This window comes from Cygnus atratus, chromosome 17 (genome assembly GCF_013377495.2).
Source record: "Cygnus atratus isolate AKBS03 ecotype Queensland, Australia chromosome 17, CAtr_DNAZoo_HiC_assembly, whole genome shotgun sequence".
Classification (NCBI taxonomy): Eukaryota; Metazoa; Chordata; class Aves; order Anseriformes; family Anatidae; genus Cygnus; species Cygnus atratus.
In genome coordinates this window covers 8,737,604-8,763,522 of record NC_066378.1, presented here as the reverse complement: position 1 = coordinate 8,763,522, position 25,919 = coordinate 8,737,604, and the positions used below count along the sequence as shown (strand labels likewise).

Here is a 25,919-nt window from a genome sequence, read left to right as displayed (position 1 = left end):
CAGAACACATTGCTGTGAGTTTTTTCCCCATTCTATTACCCAAATTTTAGCCTAACTGACCTGCAATTATTACAGCAAAGCGCTAGCATTGATATGGCAGCAACTACACAAATTATATTGCGTTGCTCCATTCTGCAAGAAAAGCACTACATTGTCTCCAGAAGTTCTCAGGAGCAATGAATACAGTATAATTTATAAACGTGTGTGTGTTAAATGCAGCAATTACAGGCAATGTTATTCAACACTTGGATGGTTAGCTAGACACAATGTGACTCTCACATACAATAACATCTGCATAGCATTTTTGTTCTCAAAAGGTTGCCTGTTGCTTCAGCAAGTGTCTCCTCGACAGAGTGCTTTACCCTCTGGCTACCTAAGTCAAGATCATAACTCCCTAACCCCCATACCCACAGTCACCTGCATTGGTCAGCCTTTTATGAAGGTAAAATAAATAAATAGAAAGGGGTATCAGCTCAGCAGCATGTTCTCAAAGAAAGGTCATAAGAGATGGGATCAGGAGAAAGGTGATGGGAGGCAGTGTCCACGGGTTCGGTTGAGGCAGAGGCTGCTGGTGGATAAGACCCCTTTCAGCACATCTGCTGGACCTCCCTCCTCGAACGCCCCATGGTTTGGGGCTGCTGAGCAGAACCATCTCCTCGGAGACCTTCCAGGGGGCAGAACATGGGAATGAAACCCAGGAGGGTGTGGAGGAGCAGAACACTCTACAACAATGCCCCCACAGGGTGCATAGGTCAGTTGCCGAAGACAGGGAGTCAGTAAAGAGAAAGTCATTTGTGCCTTGGGTCCTGTTTCTTTTTTTCTGCTCGGTGAAAACCCAGGCAGCCTTTAGGGACTGCCCGTGGGAGAATTCATTCCCGAGGGTCTCACCTACTGGAACAACAGGGAAAAGGATACGTTTCTGGAAATACTGCTGCTGGGCAGAGAGACAATTGCTATTGATTTCATATGCTGGGTGTTCAGGTCCTACAACGATAGGGAGCACAAAACCTAAAAAAGACAGATGGGGAAGTGACTCTGGTTCAATTCCCAGCATATATCTGGGTTTTAACCCAAGCAGATCAGACAGGAAATCTTCTCCATTTTCTTCTTCTTTAAAAGCTTGCTGCAGGCTTCCAGATCCTCCTCTTATATTTGACTTGTCTCCCTGCGGCTGTAACTAGCACCCATTTCTCCCGTGTGAATTTCTCCCATTTCTTCCAGCCTGCGAAGTTGCTGAGGACAGGGTACATCCACGGTGCTGCCGGCGCTACAGGGCAGCTCTTGTCAGGGCGAAGGATTGACAGCAATCCCGCTGCCAGCTGACTCAGCTCTGAAACCGTGATGGGCAGAGAGGGGAGAGAGGGAACAACACTAGCAGTGCCCAATGAACTGCTATTTTTAAAGCTGTCTTTTTGTTAAATTTTTAGACTGAGAAGATCTACAGCCAGTACACTGGTATCACTCATACCCAGTTCAATGCTGCAGATGACAATGAGGTCAGAAATAATTAGTGTCTGTCATTCATTTCAAATTTATTGTTCTCACTGCAGAGATTTCTGTATATGACAGAAATTGCTGGGAGAATGGAGAGCAGAATGAACCAGTCTTAGTTTCTTAACTAGATTAATTACTCTGCAGGATGCATAATTTTCTAGGAAGAAAAGAGACCTTCTATTTTTCACCATAAATCCTGTCACAATGGGAAAATTACTGAAGAGATTTACGTGAGAAACTATGGCAAAAGCAGGATCAAAATACATTTGTGACTATTTAAGTCTTTTTTTTAAATATGTATATATATTTTTGCAACACAATTACAGGCAGCTGTAAATCAGGTTCAGCCAAGGTTCTCAGACATAATTAACCTTTTGCCAATTCAAACTAAAGATAAGCAACTGAGAATAATTACATGCCCACATTCACAATAGCACAGAGCTGTTCAGAGCCTTTTCCTGGCCCTCCTGCCACTTCTGGCAAGGTCACCTTCCCCTTCAGCACCTGCGGCTCTTTACCTACTCTTCATTTTGACCAGCTACACTCTAGAATAGCTCCAGAAAACGATGCTGTTCCTAGCACCTTAAAAGGAGGGAATAAACCATTTCCTTCTAAAAAAAAAAATCTGGCACAGTCACCCAGCAGTTTTACCTGCAACTCCTGAAACACTTCTCTTTTAAGCAGGAAACATAAAACTCATCAATATAACAGTTGTATCCTTCCTTTTCCAACTCCCATTTCTCACTTGAAAACATGCCTGCATACCATGGACGGCGATAAAAATCTTTAGATGCTTGTTTAACCAAGAACAATCAAAAAAAAATAAAATAAATCAGGGGCAATAGTAACTCTACATAGATTGACAAAGCTGACTTTTAGCATTGCCAGTTTTATCTTTTGAGTGAAAATAAAAAGGTTCATAGAGTCGAGACCAGGTTCAGCTCATTAGTTGTCTTGATGTTTATAGCTCCATTTTAGTGAGCCCTAAAAATAACTATGAGGAAAATGGTTTCCAAAATACCATGTTTAAATCAGAGAAAGGCTCAGTCATGCACAAGCTTGGATTGACTCACATGCCCTTTCGCTGGGCTACTAAATACAAAGCAGCCCCCACTGTATGGACAGTACTGGGAGCTCTTTTTTAACCGTCACTGAAATGTCACAGTGCTTCCTGAACACCTGGACTCCCAATGCCCCTTGAGGTTGGAAGAAGTCATCCTCCCTATCCTTGGGCAGAAATGAGGTTAAGGATCTCCTCAGGATTGCAAAAGATATGGTGGCAGAACCAGAAACCAAGAACAGTGACTGCCTGCTGTGGTTAGCAGGGAAATTTAAAAATTCAGTTTTTTTCACAGGCCAACTCCAGCAAAAACCGAAGCATCTTCCACACAGTGATTTCCTGTGAGGTTCGCAGATGCTAATGGTATGGGCTCTCTTAATGGCATCACATATAGGATGGTATTTTTCTCTTCTCCATCCTGCAACAGCACCCTAACTCTGCCAAAATGCTGAACAAGTTTTATAGCCTGTGCTTTCTTTTCTCTCCTCTCCCACACTGTACACTTCATTTTTGCCAGAGGGATCCATGCCAAAATTTGCCAAGAACAGCTATCTGCTTCTTTCATTGGCTCCAACCAGTACTGCACAAACCCTGGTTAATGAAGAAATGATCATAGCTAAAGAGTGGCTCTCTGAAATTATCATTTTGGAGAATATCCAAAAATTGTTTTGTCCCACAGACATAAAGATGTTGGTAAATGTATTTGCAGCTCAGCGCATCGAAATTAAACCTGGAAAAGTAAACCATTGTGCAGCTGCAAGCACAAGGATCTGCAGTATCCAGAAGGAAGTCATCTTTGAAACTATTTCACCATTAAAACTATTTCAGTCAACTTTGTAAAGAGTAGTATGCATCATGAGGAGTCAGTAGTGTCTGGCTCATGACTCAATCTAAATGTTAAACAGAGTCTGGCCCTTACTTCTGCGTCTCCCAACTTTCCATATCCCAAATCAGTTTCTTCTGACACCACCTCTCAACAAGCCTACCTAATATCTAAGATTTGCTGCCCAGGGAACTGATCTGAATTTTGTCCATACCAAAGGTGCTTACTTTCTGAGCTAGGATGAATGATGTAGGTGAACGCGATTTAGTTTTACATACAGAAACATCCAACAAATCACACTCTGCAGGGACACCGGCTCCAACTCTTTACAAAGAGGAGAGTAAAGAACAAAACTCCATCCAATTTAAATGACTCCAGCACTTCCATTTATCTGAAATCCAAAACACAGTCTCATTTTTTATAGACGTAATCAAGTTTGCTGCTTCCTTGCTTGAAAGATTTATGTCACCTAGTATCTAGTATCAGCACCAAGTATCTCTGAAGATGCAGCATGGGGAAGACAAACAGTATCCCGTGGCTGATGGTTTGAAAAGGAATAAGTACAATAACTTCTTGCAAAGCTGAAGCTCTTACTGTACAACTTTTTCGCCCTAGGAACTAGGAGGTGGCAGTGTTTTTGTACCTTGACCTCTTGTTTCCAGACCGTTCTTTCTGTTCAAATGGAAGCCTAAAATATTGTTTCTCAGCCTTCATCCACAGGTGACTGACAATCCTCCAAGACATTTTTCTTTGAGAAGACCACTGAATAGAGGCAGAGGGATGAAGTGACTTGGCAGCCTTTTACAAGCCTCATTTTTTGTTCACTGGCTCAGCAGAAACAGTAGCACTGCATAGGCTTACTCCCCTCTCTGGACACAGAATTCATTAGTGCTTTTTAATTGGAAGAAATACTGTGTTTTTATGTACAGATATCTAATATCAAAAGTAATTGCTTTTACAGAATACTCATTTGGAGCTGGTTTCCCCTTGAGAGGAGAAAATGTATTCTAATTACAGCAGATAATTCAGGAGGAGATAAACAGATTGATGACTGGAAAGACCAAGAAATAGGAGCTACGCAGACATTGGAGATGAAGATAAAAGCCCATTTGTGAGGTAGGATGTCGATCTCAAACTGATAGATAGTAAGGGAGATGCCAGAGTTTTGTTAGAGCCTTGATATAAGTAAAATCAATTTCTAAAGAGCAGGAATCCTTAGACAGGGGAGAGATATGATACATTTCTAAACTTAAATTTTGAGTAAAAAAAAACAAACAAAAACAAAAAACATGACCCTATCCCATATGCAAAATTCTAAGTTAAATATCAGTGATTATGATTTTTTTTTTATATTTTAATTTTAATGATCAAAAAGCTCATTCACAGAGAAAGATCAGTTTGCTTTCTTTAAATAAATAACAGATACCAAGATTATTCTAGAAGTTTTAAAATCCCAGCAGACTTGTGGCTTGTGCTGGTGAAATACATAAAATGGATTTTTTCTTCAGGGCTTTGGAGGAAAGCCAGAAAACTCCTCCTCTGGTGACGGCATAAATCTGGAGTTACGAAAACGGGGGCTGAAACGTTGGGGTAGCTGCCCGGCAGCTCATTGATATTAAAAGGAAACAAAATCTGAGTGTCATCGGTTTGGTATCTGGCCTCTGGCAGCAGTCAATACCTGAGGCTTCAGAGGAAGTGAAACACAAATCATAAAGCACTTGGCCAATTAAACTCTGCACAGTCCCTGGAAGCAGAGTTCTCTTCTGAACCCCATAGGCATGTAACTAAAGCCCTGAAGCATAATATTAGATTACCCTCATTATCTAAACTCAGACAGGTAGAAATAGGGATTAAAACTACCCAGCTCCCTTTAAAAGCCCAGCCACTAATACTGGATTCAATGGCCTCCTGCAGCAATGAATTCTCTGGCACTGTCACGGTCAGAGTGTCACTGACTCACATGAAATGGATCATCTCTATCAATATATTAAATTTTCTTTAATTTTTTCAGGGAAACAGAGGTGAGAACTCTTGGAGAAACTGATCATTAACACAATAACAGAACCATTCTGGAGAAAGGGAAAGGGTTTTCTCCTGAAAGCCCCAAGGAACATGAGCTAAAACTTTGGGACAGTTTAATTAGCTTTAGGAACAAGACCGCTCCGAGCCAACCTAAAGGGCTTTCATCTCACAAATGAGCAAAAGACCTTTTAAAAAACAAGCAGTTTGCTTGTGTGACTCAGAGGTAGGGAGTGGAAGTGGCAGGTGATGGCAGGAAGGGAATTCTGACACGAGGACTGGGGACAGAGCCCACAGCTGGCACTGGATGCAGTGACATTTTCTTGCACCTACAGAGCTGGCCACACATCCCTAAACATTAAAAACACCCTTTTGATTTCTGCCATTATTTTGGGTGAGAAATCCCTTACTGGCCCATTTTTGGGCCAGCTTGACTATAGCAGTAAATCCCACAGGTCTGGGATACATAAGGAAGAAATTATCTTTAAACACAAGGAATCTCAAAAAACATATCAAACTTCAGGTCCTATGTAGGCTTATCTTACTCTAGGCTCTATTGTGCTGATATTAAAGGCTAATCTAATCAAAAGCTGCATCACATCTGATACTGCCAAACCTGCTAAATTAATTCCTTTCAACACAGGTTTCATCCAGGCACCCACTGTGTCTCGGAGGGATTGTGTCCAAGACTAAGCAAGACACTTCTCTCCCTGCTCAAGGGTGTTTGGTGAGCTGCCGACAAGGGCCAGACAAGCCCATCTCCTGCAGCATCATTTTGCAATCATTGTCCACATTATTTGCAGACATTCATATGCCTCCCCAATCGTTTACCTAAACAGCCTGCTATTAAATTAAACTAACATAATCGCACAGACAGCTTTCCCAATAACAAAGTTGCATACAACATTTGCCATTTGCGTGACTGAAAAGCTCCCTGTTGTTTGACCCATTTTACACGGTGGAGAATGACAGCATTAAATCCAGCCATGGTCGCTACTGGAACTCAAAAATCACATTATGCTTCAAAGTAGGATCTCAATTTTCCACAACTGTGAAATTAGTCACCAAGTCCACCTATGGCAATGCAACGACATTATAGAGACAACGCAACGCCTACAGACCTGCTGGCTGTATGTACTGCTCTCCCTGGGGGCTGGAATTAGATGAGCTTTAAGGTCCCTTCCAACCCAAACCATTCTACAATTCTATGTTTCTGTGATCATCTGGTGTCTTTTAGGACAATGAGGGAATCAAACGACCTGAAAAGCTCCCCAGTGTTGTCAGAGCAGCACTGGTTCCCAATCTGCTGCCTCCCACCCTGCTTATCAGGCAGTCCTCCTTGGGAATAGATGACAGGAGAGATCAGCTGCCACTGAGGACACAAGGTTGTAAATACTTCCATCAGATCTCTTCAGAGAAACTTGCCCACTCTTGAAAATCAGGTAATTTGAATACTGGTTTTGACAGGAGCCAGAGAGAGCGTTAATTCCTCCATTTTCCTTTGACTGCGATATCGTTGTGCAGGCTCTTTAGAGGTGGCATACTTTTCCTTTGCATCATTACACAGCAATATTGACAGCTGGCTTCAAAACACAGTCATTTTCCTGACAGCCTACCTATTTTACATCTGTAGATATGTGTATTTTTCTTGAATTATGTTTGCCTCTTTTTCAGGCATATCTTTGTGACCGTTTATGGAGTTTAGCTCAGAAACCTGGTTTGAAATAGAACCTACAGCTTTGCTTTTCCTCCTCTTCCTTCACTTTTATTTTTGTATCTCATGTCAACATACACTACAGCTGTGCCTTGCTTGTCAATGCCAGGCTGCAGTGCCTCCTTCCATCAGCCTCTTAATACACATTTGATTTAATTTTCTACCAGCAGGAGAGGTCAGTCCAAAAAAAAAAAAAAAACACAGGACACGTCTAAAAGAGCAAAAACACAGCCCAGAACCCAGCAACTAAACCAAACTGCTTACAAATCAACAATTTATGGCTACCATGGATGAAGACAATTACTATGCAGAGGGTCCTCAATGGTGAGAAAAATTGGCAACAAAATTTATAGCAGATCTATTACAGGATGTGCCAAAACTGAGGGTCTGATTCTGTCCTATTCACAGAGGAGTGGGAGTAGAAGGAGACCACAATGCTGAGAGTCATACTTGGTTTTGAAGTGCCTTGGTATTGCACATAATTAATTAGGAATACAGTGGAGAAAAATACAAAGAATTAGGTACTGTACTGTCTGGAGAAAGTAAATCAAAGTAGGAGATAGTTTTGCAAACAAAAAGGAAAAATTAGAATAAATAGCATTTGTCAATAAAGTTGAGAAAATAAAGATGCGATGTTTTAGCAAAATATTGGCACAGCGTTTTATTTAAAAGCAGTAATAAAAACATTGAATAGTTTGATTTCTGCCCTTTCTGGTTTATTGTTGATATAAAGATAAATTGACTCAGACTTCCAGGAGTGGGAATGCTACGATCCACTCTTACAGGCACTTTAAAAAACAGCATTGCTGTAATACCCAATTCATTATTAACAAGATCGGCTTCATTGCATGTTGGGATTTTTATGAATTGACTGTGACCTGCAGCTTGCTTAGGCCCTGACAAACTTACTCCAAGACAAAGTGGGCTTTGCTTGGCAAAGGGAGTACATTTCGCAAGTGCAGGCTACTTTGATCCACCTACAGGGCATGTTTAAAGCCATCGCAGGCATATAGACTTCAGACCATATATAAGTTCATGGCTGAGTTCTGGAAACTGTGGTCAGACTTCTCCAATCTACCTCCCTAATTCCACTGACTGCAACAGTGCTTATTTGGTTTAACAAAGGCAATGTAAAAAGAAATTCAAGTTTTCAGTGCCTCAATTTTTCTTCAAGCTTTCCTTTCCACAGAAATTCCATAAAAGAATGAATTTGCTTGTCCCCTGATGTGTCTCAGGTCTGTACTTACAGTTGCATTATGAGATGCTAAATTACACAGTAAAGAAAGAAGTGAAGACAGGGATATAAGGTGCCTTTATACCAGAGAAGATCCTTCAGTGAAGAGACAGGTACGAACCAGAGCAATGCATCTGAATTGCAGAAAATGGAGGTCTGAGCCTACAGTTTGGACACATTGCTGCTCAGGAACACAAAGCAGATGCATCAAATAGTTGTGCTTAAACTTCAGGGCAAAGCCACACTTCCTATAAGCAGAAAGATATTTCCAGCACCCAGTGAAAGCCCACGCTGAGCCCCCTGGGCCATGGAAGGTATCTGAGGAGGTGAGCAGCAGGGCACGCTTCACTCTGCCTAGCAGAAAGCAGCACAGCATTGTTTTCCCTGCTCCTTGCATATTTTAATCCTTCAGTCACTACTGAAGGGTGATGAGACAGGCTGGTGGGACCCACATCTACCATTTCAGGAAACTAAAAATAAAAGAGGTTCTCCTGCAATGCTAATTTAGTCTCAGGGAAATTTCATGCTGCTATAGTTATTTACCTAAATAAGCAGGAAAACAGGAAAAAATGTTTACATTAACATATCTCCAATTAACAGAGCAAGCAGCGTTTGGTTCCTTTAAAATCTTAGGACTTGATTTTTATCTTTGCATTTAAATGAGAAAAAATCCCATTTGTCACTGATACAATTTTTAGCCTGATTTGCTAAGGAAAACCAGTTTGTGGGATAATGCTGTCTGCATTTGTCTACCAATCCTCCCTCTCTCATAGCCTCCCTGCACCTCTGCTCGTTAGAATTTGAGGACTAGGTTTAATTTCAGCCAAAGCTTGGCAGACAGTCAGAGGTCTCCAAAAATCACATTTCTGCAAGTGTCACCAAAGTCGACATCTGGGAAGAAAGCAGAATTTAAATGTCCCTATGGAGAGAAGAGGTTCAGTGAAAGCTCAAATACAAGAGACCTACCAGAGCTGTAAGAGACCCCCCAAGAATTTACATCCAGGTCCAACCCCCCCAAAAGTCAGCTTTCTTGTTTTTGCTGCTCAAAGAACTAAGTGCTTATTCTGAGGGCTAATTGCAGTAATTACAGGATGTCTAGGTCTGTTGGACATCTGGCTGTTATTTATCCCACTGACGAACACCACCACTAGGTAAGACACTGCACAGATTAGTGTGGACTCAGACCCCCCCAGCTAGGTAGATATGGGGACGGGAAGAAAAAGAGCAGAGAGGTGAGCTGGCACCACAGCTACAGAGCAAAGCAAAGGCACAGCAGAAAAGGAAGCCCAGGTCTCCCTAGCATGAGTCTTGTATTTCAGCAGCTCTAAATACTAGCACTGGTTAGCACTGGAGCTGCTCCTTCAGCCCCCAGTTCCTGTCTCCACGAGCTCACACATGCTTCTCGTCAGGTCTTAGAGGCGATGATGAGAACCAGGTTATGAGATAAAAGAGCATGCTTTTTGGCCACAGACTGGGGACTCGATGAATTAACGAGGTACGACTGTAACCCCATTTAAAACCACTTTCCCTGTAAAGATACCATGGTAAGGAAAATTCACATGGAAATGCTCGATTCACTAAATTAGCACTTTTCCCCTAGGAAGGGAGAGAGACAGAAGTGAAGCACCATAATGACAGGACACACAGCACTCCATACAACTCTGCTTCCTTCCTCTGGCATTTATTAAGAAAGTAATCTGACTATTTATAGTAGGAGTGCTTCTCGTGTCCCCCACCTCTCCCCAGCTTTGAAAAGAATATAAAGCAAGGTATGTTCCCAAATCCACATGGCCTCGGCAGCAGCGTATCAAACAAAACATTTTATCAAACAGGGTATTTGTCAGTTCAGTATATGGCAATACTTTTGAAAATAATCAATTTCTACTTCCACAACCATATGCTCAGATGCTTGTGTCTGGCACAGAACAGCTGTAGGCATGCAATATTACCAATAAAGTAGGCATGCAATACTACCAAAACAGATTAGAGGCATCTTCTTTCAGTTCAGCGACAAAAAATGAACTGCTCTGGACTTTACCGAAGCAACCTGTTGTATGCTGTGCTGCAAGAAAGCTCCACCTCTCCTTAGGGCAACAGCAGTCCCAGCAGGACTCACGCACAGACACGATTCCAGTTCACCAATCCCACATTTACTTCATTGACTGCAAGCAATTTTAATACGCATTTCACAAAGTATTTCACCAGTTTCATTCTTCCACAACCTCCAATGTGTCTCTAAGACAACAACATTCATTCTCTAGCTTCTTGTCAGCATAATTAAATGCTGAGAGTTGCCTAAACACCGAGTGCTGTAACATATGCAGAAATGCCCTCTGCACTGATCAGCACCTTCTCTGAGGCTGCATTGCTCAGCCTGTGCTGGCATGCCAGCCTGTACCACCCTAGCTTCAAAGTTACCCCACGTCTTTGTTCGCTCATGAACATTTCTCTCCAATTTCTGTATATCTTCTCTTTGCTCTTCATACTGCGCAAGGAAGGCTTTAAACATCTCACTTTGCGAATTTTTTAATGCATGACAGAAAGAGGGAGACAAAGGATCCAGTTATTCGGCAGGTCGGGTTCAGAATGAATCACGGGAGAAAATCTTGATTCCCTGAACCCATCCAAGAGGACTCTCTGGAGCCTGACTTGGGGTTTTGTAGGCCTGTGTCAACTCTTTCAGAAAACAAAAGGTTTTACATACAGCCCCACTGGATACGAAGCATTATAAAAACCCCTTCCGTTCCAGAATTAATTTTCTGTTGAATGAAAACATATTGAGCCAGATGGATCTATTTCAAGAGGAGGATCGCACTGGCATAGGTTTAAAATCAAAGATGATTGATTTTGTATATTCAAAAATGGAGCAGCTGAGAGCAAAGACCATTTAAAAGTGGGAGAAAAGATAAGTCACCAGGAAGAAATACAGAAGCAGGCTTCAGTGGAGCATTCGGCTGTCTGCACACCTGTGACTGCGCTGGAAGTCAGAAGCCTAAATCCACCAACCTGGATTGAGGGGATTCTCCCTATGACACAAATTACATAACAAAACCACCAAACAAACGTGGTTTCCAAACGCAAGGTTAACACAGGAAAACTCCTAAACCACTCAGCCACCCATTTTTTCTAAGCCCAAATCACTCACTGCTTGTGTGAATTTTGTTTCAGCAGCCAGGCAGCTTGGTATGAGGTTGCTTAATAACTTGAACGTGACCAGCTCACTCTTACCTTACATTCCACTCCCATCTGTTACATGGAGCCACCTGCAATCTATCATCATGTTTTAGGATTAGCAGCTCTGTGCAGCAGTCTGTGTTTCCTATTAGAGGTGTGAACAGCACTAGCCCCTGCTCCGCACCTCTAGTGCAGTGCTTGTAATACAAACAACAGGGGAACGCACCGAGCTCGTCGGCTAGCTGACACCAGCACAACGGGTATCAAAATCATTTTGATCTGCAGGGTGTGGTTGTGGTAGTCACCAATGGGACTGAGCTTCTTTGCAGATGCAAAATGATGCAGCTATCAGTAATCTCCTTTTACACGTGGCGGGATGGCTGGAAATCTGCCTGACAAGGAATCTGTAAAGCAACTGCAAGTTTTCATCCCAAGGAAGACTAACCTTTAGGTTATACAGCGCTATTTCAATGGGCGATTTTTTTAGTCACTGCCTTCAGTTCAGCATGCACAGGAAAGAATGCCACAAGTCTTTTCTACAACACAAAGCTTGCTTGAAATGAGTTAATATAACAAAAATACATTTTTATTTACAAAATCTTCACAACCTAGAGGCATCTGAGAGCTGTGGAAAAAAAATAAATTCAAATTCTAAAAGGGCAGTGAAGCCCCACTGCCAAATAAAATATAAAACCAGCATAAAGAGTCCAAATGAAAACCAACCAATTAACCCTGTCACCCCACCAAAAATGCCGCAGAGATGAAATGAGATGCAAACCTCCAGTATTGCAGGAGAGGGCTTTTCAGCTGCCATGGTGGATACCTTCCAAAGAAAATGAGCTCCTGTGCAACAAAACCCCTTTTGCTTTGGGGATAGTATCACGGTACCCTGGCTAGGATGCTGCTCTGGGCTGTGGGAAACAGGAATTAGAGACTCTGTGACCTTACACAAGTTTCCTGATGCAGCCCAAAGTGCTCTAACGCACTGAGGATAACTCCTAAATGCCATCCTCTGGGGTCCGAGCTGTGTGCTTGCAGTAAGGACCTGCTCTCCACGCAGAGAGAGCACTATTTTGCAGCAGGTATTCAACCCAAGAGAGACACTGGCACTACAGCACTTGCTTTACACTTGTGCATTTGCTTTAACATTTAACCCAGGAGGTTAAGATTGAAGCAAATTCATTAAAGAATCCCAGAGGCTCAACATGTTCCTACATATTTTGGGCATCTTTCATTGACTGAGCTTGGCTTTTTAGATGTGATTTCCAAATGATGCTGTGAAATAGGTAACTTTCTCCTGCCACGCTCTGGCACCAAATACCTCTGCCTGACAGAACATTTTTAAAGTAGCGATGCTTAGATAGAGAAGCTGTGTCAAAAACCTATCCTTTTCCTTGGTTTAGTTTTCTTAATAATTGCCGATTCTCCCAGGATGACATGCAAATTACAGTTCAAGTATTAAAAGTATAAATCAGACTGGTGGCAAATGAAAGGGCTTCTAGAAAATGGCTGCAGAGGAGGTGGCGCAAGGCTTAAAATACTCAGAAATCTACGGTCTCACCATTCCTAAAGACATTCCGCTTCTTTACTCAGACATCTCTTCAGCCCCCAAGAAAACTGTGTCCACACTGCTGACGATGACAAAGCAGAATCCGGTCTATTCTCTCCTCAGCTGTCCATCCCCGCAGCTGCCCTTGGACTCTCCTCCAAGGCCAGAAATGAAGGACGTGCTTGAAGAACACCGTGTATTCACCTGCTGCCGTTTGTCAGATCCCCAGAACGGGGCCTGTTCTGCCGCAGTGTTTCACTGAGGAGGGCTCCATGCATGGAGGACACAAACCCATTCATGGTCTCGGGCTCATCCTTGCCTTGACAGCAGATCCCTCAGAACAAGTCGGCCAAGTGAAATAGGGGGAGAGGCAGAGAGCCATGTCTGCTTTGCCATACAGCTTTGGAAAGTCAAATTGAGGGAGAAGAAAGCAGAACTCAGTTCCCAAATACCACCTCCCTGGACATCTACAGCCTTGCAGATACACAAACAGCTCACTGCATCTAGATCTACATCAGATCACAGGTTCTAAGACAGGATTTCAATGAACCAGCTGGTGAGGCTCTCTTTGGGGGAAGAAAAAAAGAAAGAAAAAAAAAAAGAAGGAAAAAAAGGACCATTTTACCATAAATAGCAATCCCATCCTCAATTATCTCTGCTTTAGAGGGCCTGCTGCTGATGCAACTGAAGGGCCTTTTTCTACTGCTTCAGAGTTCAAAAAGCAAGGCCAGGGAAGAAGTAGAGATTATCCATGTGTTCATCACACACTTGTATGCTATCAGTGCAGATAGTGTCAGCAATGAAAGATACAACAGAAATTATAGATAAGCCAACACTGAAAAGATGAAATCTACAAAGATATTGAAGATATCTTCATGGGGCAAAACTCCATAGTCTTTAGTGTACTGCAGAATTTACAAGTAAGTACTCAGAGGCCTAGCAGATTAGATTGAGAAAGAGATTACGTAGCTATCCCTAGTTCATCCCTAACTGCACTACTCTGCATTTAAACTCAAAGTAACCTGAGGACTTGAGACCAACATGTGTCACAATGCTCTCTGATGACTCTTTTCTGTTCTATAGATCAAACAAACCTTGGCTCAGGAGACAGCCTTGCTCAAGGCAACACTCTTTTTATGGCCTACGGGACTTGCTGAGTAACCAGAAAGTGTTGGTGGAGCTACAGCACATCCCCAAAACTGTCTGGGAAACCTGAACATTTCAGGACACCAGAAAGCATCAAAATTATAGGGCAGAAATACGACCTTTAATCTGCTTGTGTCTGCCATCCTGTCCTTGAAATGGGCTTTGCCCATTACCTATGTGACTTTCAGATATTCACAGCCATTTCCGTGGCACTATAGGTTTTAGGAAAAACAGACAGAAGTCATCTATGCATCAAATTAGGCCCTTGCTGCATTAGCTCTGTGCTCTCAGGAGAAGATGACTTGTGGTCAGTGGGAGGATCTCTGTCTGGTTTTCATTCTCAGAAGCTGAAATTCTCTTATTTCAGAGGACAGTTTTGATCAATAGGACTACAGCAAGGTTGGAAGCTGCTCTGCTGTCATTGTCTTCCTTCCTTCCTGTTATCCAGAACATCACAGGCTCTCTTTTCTTTGTTTCTTTTTTCCCTTTTGGTTTGTTAGTTTAAAATAAGTAATGGAAATTAGTAGCAAGTGAAACCCCACAAATAACAACAATAAAAAAAAGTATGCCAAGAATACTGAGAAAGAAGGAGAGACTGAGTACCCATTAGTAAGGTTAGAGAGGGGCATTAATAAAAGGAAGATTTGTTAAACATGACTCATTTCTTTTCCTTCCTTTCATAAATCTTATTATTTCCTTGGAGAACAGCCATACACTCAGTGCCTGGAACTGCATTTTTAAATGATGCTCTTGGTTTAGCTGCTACCAGCCTTTACTTATTTTAAGAAAACAAATAACAAACAAAAACAATTCCACCTCCCATTATCAAAGTTAAAGCCAGTTTTTCTAATTCTCTAAATTTGTCTGTTGGTTAAGCGTGTGCCACAAGCACACTGCAGCACTGCACTGGGTGACAGCCCCATATTTACTTTTCCAACTCCAGAAATTGAAATAAACTGAACTGGAATATCTTCCACAAGGCAACACAACCACCACATCAGCCAAAGATTTTCCTTCCACCCCTGTAAACATTGCTTTTATCCTATATAGCAGAAATGATTCAAGTTCTACACAAATAAATGAATCAATGATAAAATTACTACGTGATTTTTCTGACAAAATAAGCTTTCTTCCCAAATAAAATAGCAAAAAGCAGAAACGTTACATAACAAATAGTTGCCAGTACACAAAACAGAGTACAGGGAGAGACTTACAATCACTCATGTGCTGCTGGACTGGAGATACATTTTTTATATTTGTCTACATTTTGAAGAGTTGAATGCAATTTTGCCCATTTAATGAAAGAAATTTACATCTTCTTTCTACCAAACCTTTAGACATTTTCTTCCTTTATGTGCTTAAACAGACTAATACTGTTTTTAACATTACATTTTATTTTCATAGGGGCTATCCAAACTGCAAATCATGATATTTTCTTACCTTATTTTGGGCAAGAAATTCTTGGCCTTCCTGAAATCACTGAGTAGGAGTTCCCTCAGCTACATAAATCAAGACTAATACAGCTAAAGCCAATGTGAAATTGAAATTAGTGTTTTGGGCTTGACCATCACTTTTCAATACAGAAGGTTAGGCCTGTAGCAATGCTCGGTTACCTCGCCCTGAGTAATTGATCCAGAACAAGCGAGAACACTTGTTCTGTGCTGTGTGGTAAACAGATAAACTACAGCCTAACTTAAAATAATAATAAAAAGAGCCGTGATAGATATTCTTTATTCCTGTCTTTGCTGGGCCCAATGTTGCATAGAAAAGAAAAAAGAAAAAAGAAAAAAGAAAAAAGAAAAAAGAAAAAAGAAAAAAGAAAAAAGAAAAAAGAAAAAAGAAAAAAGAAAAAAGAAAAAAGAAAAAAGAAAAAAGAAAAAAGAAAGAAGAAAGAAGAAAAAAAAGAAAAAGAAAAAAGAAAAAAAAGAAAAAGAAAAAAAAGAAAAAGAAAAAAAAGAAAAAAAAAAAGAAAAAAGAAAAAAAGAAAAGAGACCATATGAAGAAGTCTCTCACCAGTGTAAGGAGAGTAGTACATGGCTGAGAATCCCCATAAATAAGTTGCTGCTTTGTAGGAATAACTATGTGCTAATTTTGTCAGATGCACATTAGCATTGGATCATAATCAAATTAAATACTTATAACATGAGAACCTGTGTGTGGATAAGAAAAGGTGCCCTTTCATTAATGCAAGGCTGGCAGTCGCACTTAATCTTCCCCCATGCACACACAGCTTTGCCTCTTTTCTGCAAAGGAATTGCTCTTCAACTGAAAGTTGCCAGCTGTAAAAGCTTCTTTTTGACAAATCTGATGTGGACATTCACATAATTCATTTGCAGCCTCTTCCCAACCCTTACTTTCAATATGGAAATTTGAAAACATTTTCAACCAGACTCCAGCCTATGAAGAATAAACTGTCTTTTTTAAAAATACTACTGTACCTTTTAAGTATGCAGATTGCCAGGCTGAATTTTAAATGCAATCACTTTGCTTTCAGTACACTCTAAAAATCAGGAGTCATAGTCTGCATGAATCAGTCCTCTGCACCTAGGACCTGCTATTTCCATCATTTTAAGCCTGTATGCTGCAATTATGTGAATTGTCCACTTTTTTTTTTCTCAGCCCCCTCAATGAAATGCATATGCAGTATAAAACCCCTTTATCAAACTGGAAATTGCTGTTGTATTTAATCTTTCCAGAGAGAGCAAAATCAAATTATGATGTGTAGAGAATGATAATCTGTCATATTTGAGGGAATTCTCCAAACTTATCCCTCCACATCTGCAACAGAACAGGTTAAAGAGGTCTAATGTAGAAGACGAGGGTAGGAAGACATGATGTGAGCATACGTAATGAGAAGATGAAAACTCTCTTAATCTTTGCAGATTGAATGAAATCTAATTACATGCGGTATTGATTGTTGTGTATTACTGGAAAGAGACAGTGAAAAGGGAAAAAGGCAATTACAGTGAAATTGTAGTCTGACCCTTCAATTGCTTTTGGCATGAAAGGTTATGATGTAGTTGAGGCATCAAAAATTCTTTATCCTCTATGGTAAATCATTAGCAACAGACTCAGATGCATAACTAATCGGGGGAAAAAGAAACAACAGCCAATTAAACCTTTTTGATTTTTTTCCCCATGGAAAAAGCAAAGTCAAAGGAACAAAATACCAAGGTGTCATGCCATTCCAAGAATCATTGCTAAGTCCATCTGGCTTTAGCTCTCTGTTGACTGACAATAAATGATACTCATTAGTAGAAATAACATAGCAAAAATGAAAGAGATATAGATTGAAGAACTATAGCTAGAATAACTCAGTTTTTCAAAATAAATGTGATACCCAAAGCCAAATACTAACAGATTATGTAAAGTTTCACCAAGGAAATTCCAGATGCATTTCACTGCTTTCCCTTCCCTTTGCATGCTCCAGACATTTACTTCTGCCAAAACAGCAGCAGCTGAGCATAAAGAAAGCTTTCAAAATATGATTTTTCTAACTTGATAGAAAACCAAAGCACAAGCCAAGTGAAAACTATTGTTTGGGTGTATGTCTGCGTGACTCTGCAGGGATTCACGGCAATTCTCATTCACTCCATTCTAAAAATTCTTGTTTTGCCAAAGATAATTGCAAGGACCAGTTTTCTACTGCCTTTCACATATGGTCCTCTGTGTTCTACACACACCTCCACCAGCACTGTATGCGCCATTTTTATTCAGTTTATTCAGGCTGAAAAGTTAATGAGTTCTCTAGTGATCAGTTTTAGGTTGCCTCCTGATACACTTCCAATGTTACTGCATGTGTTTGTTTTTCCTTGCAGAAAATGTGCTTTCAAATAACTGTTTCTTTGATTCCAAGAAAACAAGAGTGATAAAAACGAAATTCGGTATTTCTGCAGCTGCAGGGCTGGTCTCTCACAGAAGTGTTTTTCTGGATCTTCAACAGAGTCCCTGGAAAAAATCCAGGTAAGGTCTTACCAGTTCAGGAATTATCCATATAGAAGAGAAAAATTAAATATAAGAACACTAAGACTTTATTACCAAAAATACTGGGTACTTAATAGTTGGATCTAAATCTGAAGAGCTCAAACTAGGAAGAACTGAGGGCAGAAAACTGGAACTGCAAACGGGACAGAGCTATTGTAACAATAACATTGGGCTGGGCTCAAACTGCTGGTGGTTGTATGAGTTTCGGTATATGCAAGGAATTCGTATTTCTTATGAACAAAATCTGTCTACCCATATCTCTTTCTCCCTGTAAAAGTGACGTTGACCCACCTCATTAAGAAGTAACATCCAAGAAGGCATTAAATGGCTCTCTAACCTTGTGATGAAGAACTCTACAGGATATTACCTGAGGAACCTTGCTCGACACTAGGACGGAACTGCACAGCTCTGGAGCAGACTGCTTGTGCAATACCAGTTCTGTAAGACACGGTAAAGCACTGTCATAGGCAGGCTCCCTTGAATCCCAATGCTGCCAGAGCAGCATCATGCCCATTAAGCAATGAGTCATGATATTAAAAAAGGAACACCAGTGAGGTAAACCCAAACACAGATGCTTGATCCTGATTTCCCTTACAGTGATGCAACTCTGATGACTTAAGTAGATTAGCTACTAATTTTTTAGGAATTTGGGGGTGGGCTGTTGCCACAAGAAAAAAAAAATTAAAAGAAGAAACTGGCAAAACTATATTTTCAGAATGATGACCAAATAATTTATCTGCATTAATGTACTGCAGTATAATAAAAACAAACAAACGTGTCAGAGAGAGGTTGAAGTGAAATGGATAGGAAATTTGAACAGCTCAGCTCAAAAAACTTTCTGTACTTTCCCCTTATAAGAACTTTCAAGAAAAAGAAACTGCCTTCAGTATTTATTATGACCTGAAGGAGCAACAGAGCAACATAACATTTTAATTAAAGTAATTGCACTGTGAATTTCCATACCCAACAAACCAGATTAAAGATGAAAAAGAAAAAAGCCACCGAAACAGAGACATACTTTCTAGGAGAACTTCCTGTTTACTGGGAAGCCACAGTCATTACGTGCAATGGTGCCTGCCTAGGACATTAAGGACTCCTGCTGATTCTCCAGGGGATGCTAAGCTGAGATGAACCCAGAGCTAGTAAAATCCTACCCAAAGTCTCACTTACGAACACCACCAGGAACAAACCAATTCGGGGAAAGAAAAAAAAATGCAATCATTCAGTTGAGCTATGATAGATATAGCCTGGGGACTGAGCTAATTTAGTCTGGGAACTCTATTGCTACGTTGAATTCGGGAGGAGGATTTCCCTCTTAAATCCTACATTCTTCAGAACTTCTCCAAATTATCATTAGGAAACACAGCTGGTGACACTTTCCCTCTAATTTATGGATACTTATTTTTGTGACAAACATGCACACTCCACATTCCTGTCTTTCCTCTCTTTATATACACATGCGTGTGCATATGGAAGCGTGTAAGGGGATGCCCGCTCTGTAACATTCACTGGCTCAGACTGCATAGTACCATAACAGTCTAACCTACTTGGATTTACACGGTCATTCAGAAAGTAGTAATAGGAAATATACTTTATACTAACCCTCCTATTTGTCTGCATTCCAAGACTGCAGTAGCCTTTGTTAAATCAATGTTACGAGTAAGATTTTCACAAGCAGCCTAGAAGCACATTTGGTATACTTAAATATATTTACGCTGCAAGTTTTATTTGGTACTAGACACTAAATGTTACATTTATATTAAAATCTCTTGTAAAAGTTTACTCCTTTGGCTTCTTCTTGTCCAAAGCACTGATGTATTTAATCACATACTTATTTCTTTGATGTTCTGCATTTAGAACTTTATGAATCTATGGAAATAAAAATACACTTGTTTTGAAGAATTAGTTTCTATATGAAATGTTATTTGTCCAACAGCAACTTGCATGGCTTAGCCTGTTCTAACTACCGTGGAAGGGTTCTTTGCTTACCCACCAAGATTTTTCAAGGCTAGTGAATTAAAACTGCACGTAATAAAAATAAGTGGTGGATGCTTCCCCTCCTCGCCAAAGATAATATCAAATTTAAATGGCAAAGTCATTAAAGAAACATATGGGTGCTATACTTAAATAGACCATTGAAAGTACACAGCGTAAGAACTTAGTAGAGCATTTTTAAAGTAATTCAGAGACAAAGTATGTAACTTCCAGCTATAAACTAACAGCGTACTTGCGATACAAACACCTACCCATGCTGAGTTCATATATTTGGGTAAAACATAAAACCTGGTACACAGTTTGTGGGGACTCCCACCAGCCGTTAAACCCATGAACTCTGTAGCCTCCTTAACTTTGTATCTGTCTAAAAAGTGCTGACTTTGGACAGAGAGTTTGGGGGAGCCTCCACGCATCCCTCCATCAAAACCCTGCTGTTATCCCTTTTCCCTTTGCCTTCAGCCACAGGCATCGGGCTTCCCTCCCCTGCCGGCGGGTGCTTGGGGTGCGTTCCCCAGGGACACGGCGGGACCCCGCGTACCATTGAGCTGGTTGTAGACCACCTCCTCCAGGTGGTCCAGGCGCTGCAGGATGGCCTCCCTGTCCGCCAGGCTGCCCACCTTGGCCCCGCGACTCCTGGCCCGGCGCTCCGCGCTCCGGACGATCTGCACCAGCTCCTGGGAGCGATCCTGGATCCTGCAGTAGACGGAGAAGAGGATGATGCCCACGAAGACCAAGATGTTCACCGTCAACAAAGTTTTGATTTTCCGTGCCACCGCCATGGGAGCCGCGGGGGCGGCGGGGGGCACATCAAGGCGCGGCCACCCGGCGCCCGGGCGCGGCCGGGGCGCGGAGCGGTGCGGGACTGGTGCGGAGCGGTGCGGGGCGGTGCGGAGCTGTCCTTCAGCACCACGGCGCCGCTCCCCGCCCGCCGGCGCCCGCCGCCTTCGCCCCGCGGGGGCCGCGCCGCTGCGGGCTGGGCGGCATCGGGGGGCCGCGGAGCCGAGCGGCTGCTGCCTGCCGAGCCGCCGCCTCTTCTTCCTCCTCCTCCTCCTCCTCCTCCTCCTCCGGAGGCGGTGGCAGCGGCTCCCGCTCGCCCGCCCTCGCTCTCCGCCGCCCCAAACGCAGAGCGCCGGTGCGCAGTGACGTGCTCCGGGCAGCTCATCTACATGCACACGGCGGAGCCGCCGTGCCGGGGCTGCAACCCCCCCGGCTGGCCCCCCCCGACCCCCCGACTTGCTTCCCCCCCAGCGAGGGAACCGGGCCCGCTGCGGGCTTTTCGCCCAAGGAGGCCACCCGTGGCCATTTTCTCTTCTTCGCCCACCCAGAGCGCGGCCAAGCCCTGCTGCGGGCAGCTCCTGGAAAAGGATGGGGTGAAGAGACCCTCCTTGGCTCTGCTGCAAACCCTGCAGGGACACGATGCCCCTGCCTCACCGCTGGAGATGAACTGAGACAAGTTCATGTGCTCTCAGCTGCTGGGAGAGCGAGCTGCTCACGCACCGCAAGCAGCAGCATTGGCTGGTGCTCCTGCCTGGGAGTGAGATGGCTGGGACCTCTTCCACATGCAGGAGAAGTTCTTGCCAAGCATCTACAAGTGGAGACAAGCAGCCCAGGCCCCTCCTGTTACACAGCCAGCAGCTGCCGAAGAGCTACCGAGATCAATAAGCTAGCCACTCGTGGACACAAGGCAGTTGAGCCCTTTCAAGCTGGCAGCTTCTACATTCATTCCCACAGAGTGTTCCTCTCTGTCTAACATCCCTCTTAGAAGGTTGCACTCCATAATGTAATCCTAGTTCTGTTTGTTTTTGGTGGTGGTGGGGTTTTGGTGGTTGTTTTGTTTTTGCCCTCCCTTTCATCTCTCCTTCTTGATTTCAGGAGCTGCCAAACTCAAAACCCAGCAAAACTTAGAAGCCTCACTGAATTCACTCTATCCTGGAAAGGCATGCTCAGGATTTCCTGCACCGTAGACTCTCCACCAGTGCCCTACTTCTGACCACCCAGTTGTACAGCCTCCGCAAGGCGCTGAGGGTGCAGTCTGAGGAGATATCCGAGACCTATTGTGTTTCTGCCTTGGAGAAATTCTCCCCCTACTCTTTTAGGGTTACTCTTGAACCCTGCACTTTGGAAAGATCAACAGCAGCAGAACAAACTTAGACTAGAACTTCATCATAATCTAATCTGGGGCAAAAGATGCCCCAACTTTCTGCAGCATCATTTCTCACTAAGAAGTATGTGTCTGTAGAAAACTCAATAGGATTGGTTACTTTTGACAGTACTTTACTCTTAAACACACTGAAGTCTCAATACCTAAATGCAGGGTCAGCTGCTCTCTCACTGAAGCAGTACTAAAACTCTCAGTCAGCTCAGCAGAAGCAGCTCTGAACCTGCAATTTTCCAGTGTTTTGATTATTTTATTAGTATTCTTATGGGAAGTCTGTCATAGCATTATGTTTTCCTAGTAAAATACCATTTTGATTTAAGAAAACATATTGAACTAATGCTCAAGTGCAGCTTATTAGATGTCTCCACTGCATTTAATATATTATAGCAACACCTGCTGGTCTTGATATGGTTAAGAATCTGTTACACTAGTGTTTCCATTACAAACTCCAAGTTCACAAGCTGCCCAGTCCGGATTCAGACACACCAGCATGTAGTTTATCCCAAGAGCTGAAAACCACCGTCTGCTACCACCAAGACTTTACCAGTTTTGATGTTTTCTTTCACATCACTACAAGTTTTTAGGTATGACAGTTACTCCCTTTTACTAAGCACACATTCTTAAATAGTCAGCTTAAACTGACTGTACAGCACGTGGAGAAGAACATCAGAATACACTTATATGACTGCAACCTTACCTCACACCATTCAAATAATAGTTCTTACAGATCACTGTTCACTCAAAGATCTCAAAACAATTTACAAATGACATACTATTAGAGATGACTGAAGGATGGTAGAAGTGCTTTTGGAAAACTTTCAAGGTCAGAAAACATATTTTATTTTTGCATTGGAACAAACCCAAAAAGCTTTGAAATATTTTCACAGAAAAAGCATTCAACTGAAACCACTGTTTCCTGCCCAAAAGGATCAGGTTCCAATTTCTCCTCACTCAGAAAGGTCTGTATTGCCAGAAGAAAACTAGATCAAAATCAATATATGCAACATTTGGATTTCAATGAAAATGCTCTTGTTGAAAACATACCAATCAGCTCTGAGTGCTGACCCATCTTACAAATGGGGAACACGGAAAGGCAGTGGTAACTTTGCCCCAAATCAATGGAACAAGCCAGAGGCAAAGCCGGGATTCCATTCCAAATTGCAAATCCAGCTCTCTCTCCAGCAGGCTATTACTCTCTCTCATTGATTTTTACTCCTATTTGTCTCCATAGGGCTCATGTTTTCACTCATATCAACCAAGATGAATAGGAAGCTGCTAGAAAGAAACATCAAGATACTGTGTACTCCAATGACAGTCTGTAGCTGATCACAGTCACTGCTGTCTCTCTGCTATCACTGTCCTCAGTCAAAATAAGCACCTGGATGAGGAACAGATGGCTGAAGATGAAGATGATGTTAAGTAGCCAGAGGGAAAAACTCTAAAAACTAACCAACCAAATGAAAAAAAAAACACGAACCCAGTCAACATTCTAAAATAGCTGTCTGTCAGATGCACCTCCCGTAATGAAGTAAAGATGGTTTATTGCCTTGGGACACTCTTGAGCTGCTATTGAACTGTCAAGTAGCTAAGACTAATAATAAATGATAACAACAGCATATTTAAAAAAATAATAAGTGCATCTGTTGATTCTTGGTTACTGCAGAACATGTCAACTTGGTGTGAAGATGTTGATACAAAGGAAAACTTCAGTTGCTTCTGCATTTACAATCCCGCTGTGCTTAGCTACTGTGGACAGAGACAGTAAATTTCACTTCAAACAGCAATGAACTAAAAGATTTTGAAAAGAATCTTTAGTAAAGCATCCGTCTTGCCACCATAGTCTTATCTATAGAGCCCATCAGAGAACCAGTCACGGCAACAGACTCCAGGTCAGTCTGACTGCTAGTTCATTTAGAGCTAGGGAAGACCTAAACCTCAACCAGTACAGGAGAACTAGATTATTATTTTATTTATTATTTATTTTATATTTATTTTATATTTATTTATTTTACCAGCTAGTAAAAACTGTAGATTGTGCAGCAACTGGATATGACCAAGATAATCATCATCTAGACACTTTCCATGTTCAATTTTTCCCCCAAAAGCGTGCAGAAAAAGTTATAAAAGACCACCATGTCAGATTCTCCCACAAAGTACCATACAGATAGCAGAACCCTGGAATTACCATGCCTCTTCTGTTGTACAGTTCCAGGTATGGTGGGTACATACTCAGATAATCAAGTTATAGAATTTCAGGTTTTTTATGAGGTGTTTTCCATTGAATTTCAGTTTTAGAATCTCTGGAAGGTGATAAAGGAAACAGCTTGCTGATGAAATAAAATAAGTAAAATTTTACTCTTGGGGGAAAACAAGAAGAAGAGAAAGTGGTTGAATAGTTGCTTAGAAGTTTTTGAAATTTAAAAAGTTTATGTTGAAAACAATATATTTTTTTTTAAGTTTATAATCATTAAATCATTCCCAATCACTTCTCCAAAAGGACACAGCAAGACTAATTTAACATATCTAAAGAGAAGTTCCGTTCTGATCATTCTACTGCATGACATGAAACTTTTGCAAGAATGAATAATATGTAGAAGGGATACTTCGAAGCTTAAAATACTTGAATGCTAGCTCTAAAATTAAACAAAAACAAACAAACAAACAAAACAGGCAAAATATTATGCCAGTGATGATCTGCAACTGCAGATTCCAGCTGCAGTTATTCATGCATCACCTACCATTTTTCTAATGAAATCCCAACTGAATTTACTAGCCAACCATCTAAAGTTTTAATATAGACTAATATTTTATGTATTTTATGTTTTCAGTAGTATTTATCTAGAAGAAAACAGCATTGAATATATCAACAGTCTAAGACCTGTTAAATTACTCAGACATACAGAACTGAAACCCTCATCCTGATGTGAAGGGGCATTGCGACACATCGAATAATTGCAATCTAGTATTTATGCAGCCTCCTTTTATCATATTTACAACAGATTCTGAAATAAGATTTGAACAAGGATTTCATGATCTTTTTGTGAATAATTAGCTAGCGAGTTTGGAGAGAAATAAGTAAGACAGCCTCAACTGTCTTACATTTGACATGTTTGCAACTGGACTATTACCTTTTCTGTTGCAGCATTGGAGAAGACAACAAGCTGCTGTAGTGGCATGAGAAGGCCAAAAGCCAAACAATTCCTCTTGCTACAAGACACTGCCAGGTCCCTAAGACTGCAAGCTACCACTCTGCCCATATTGATGCAGAGGCTTTGGAGCATGTTCACGTTTCACCAAATACTTATTATTGCTAGCATAAAAGTGCTGCGTCCAGGTTAAGGCAAAGAAAGGAATCCCCAACCTGGTATCCATCTCGCTGCATTAAAAATGCTGGAAGTCTAAAAGCCATAAGGGATTTCTGTGTGGTGATACTACACTGGGAACATTTAGGGCTGGTTCAGAAAGTAAAGGTGTATGATGACTGAACAGCCCTGAATATAATCAATGTCTACTTTACTTAGAACAGAATGACAACACAATGTGCTGGTGCTATGGTTTCAAGCAAGATG

At 41.7% G+C, this 25,919-nt stretch overlaps 1 protein-coding gene across 1 annotated transcript in view; it reads right to left on the bottom strand.

The window, feature by feature from the left end:
• GALNT9 (polypeptide N-acetylgalactosaminyltransferase 9) overlaps positions 1 to 20,971 on the bottom strand; it is a 139,284-nt gene extending 118,313 nt beyond the window's left edge. The window contains exon 1 of the mRNA XM_035556844.1: positions 20,731 to 20,971. Within this exon, the coding sequence (XP_035412737.1) occupies positions 20,731 to 20,971 (241 nt within the window). The remainder of the gene's footprint in view (positions 1 to 20,730) is intronic.
• Positions 20,972 to 25,919: the final 4,948 nt, after the last annotated feature.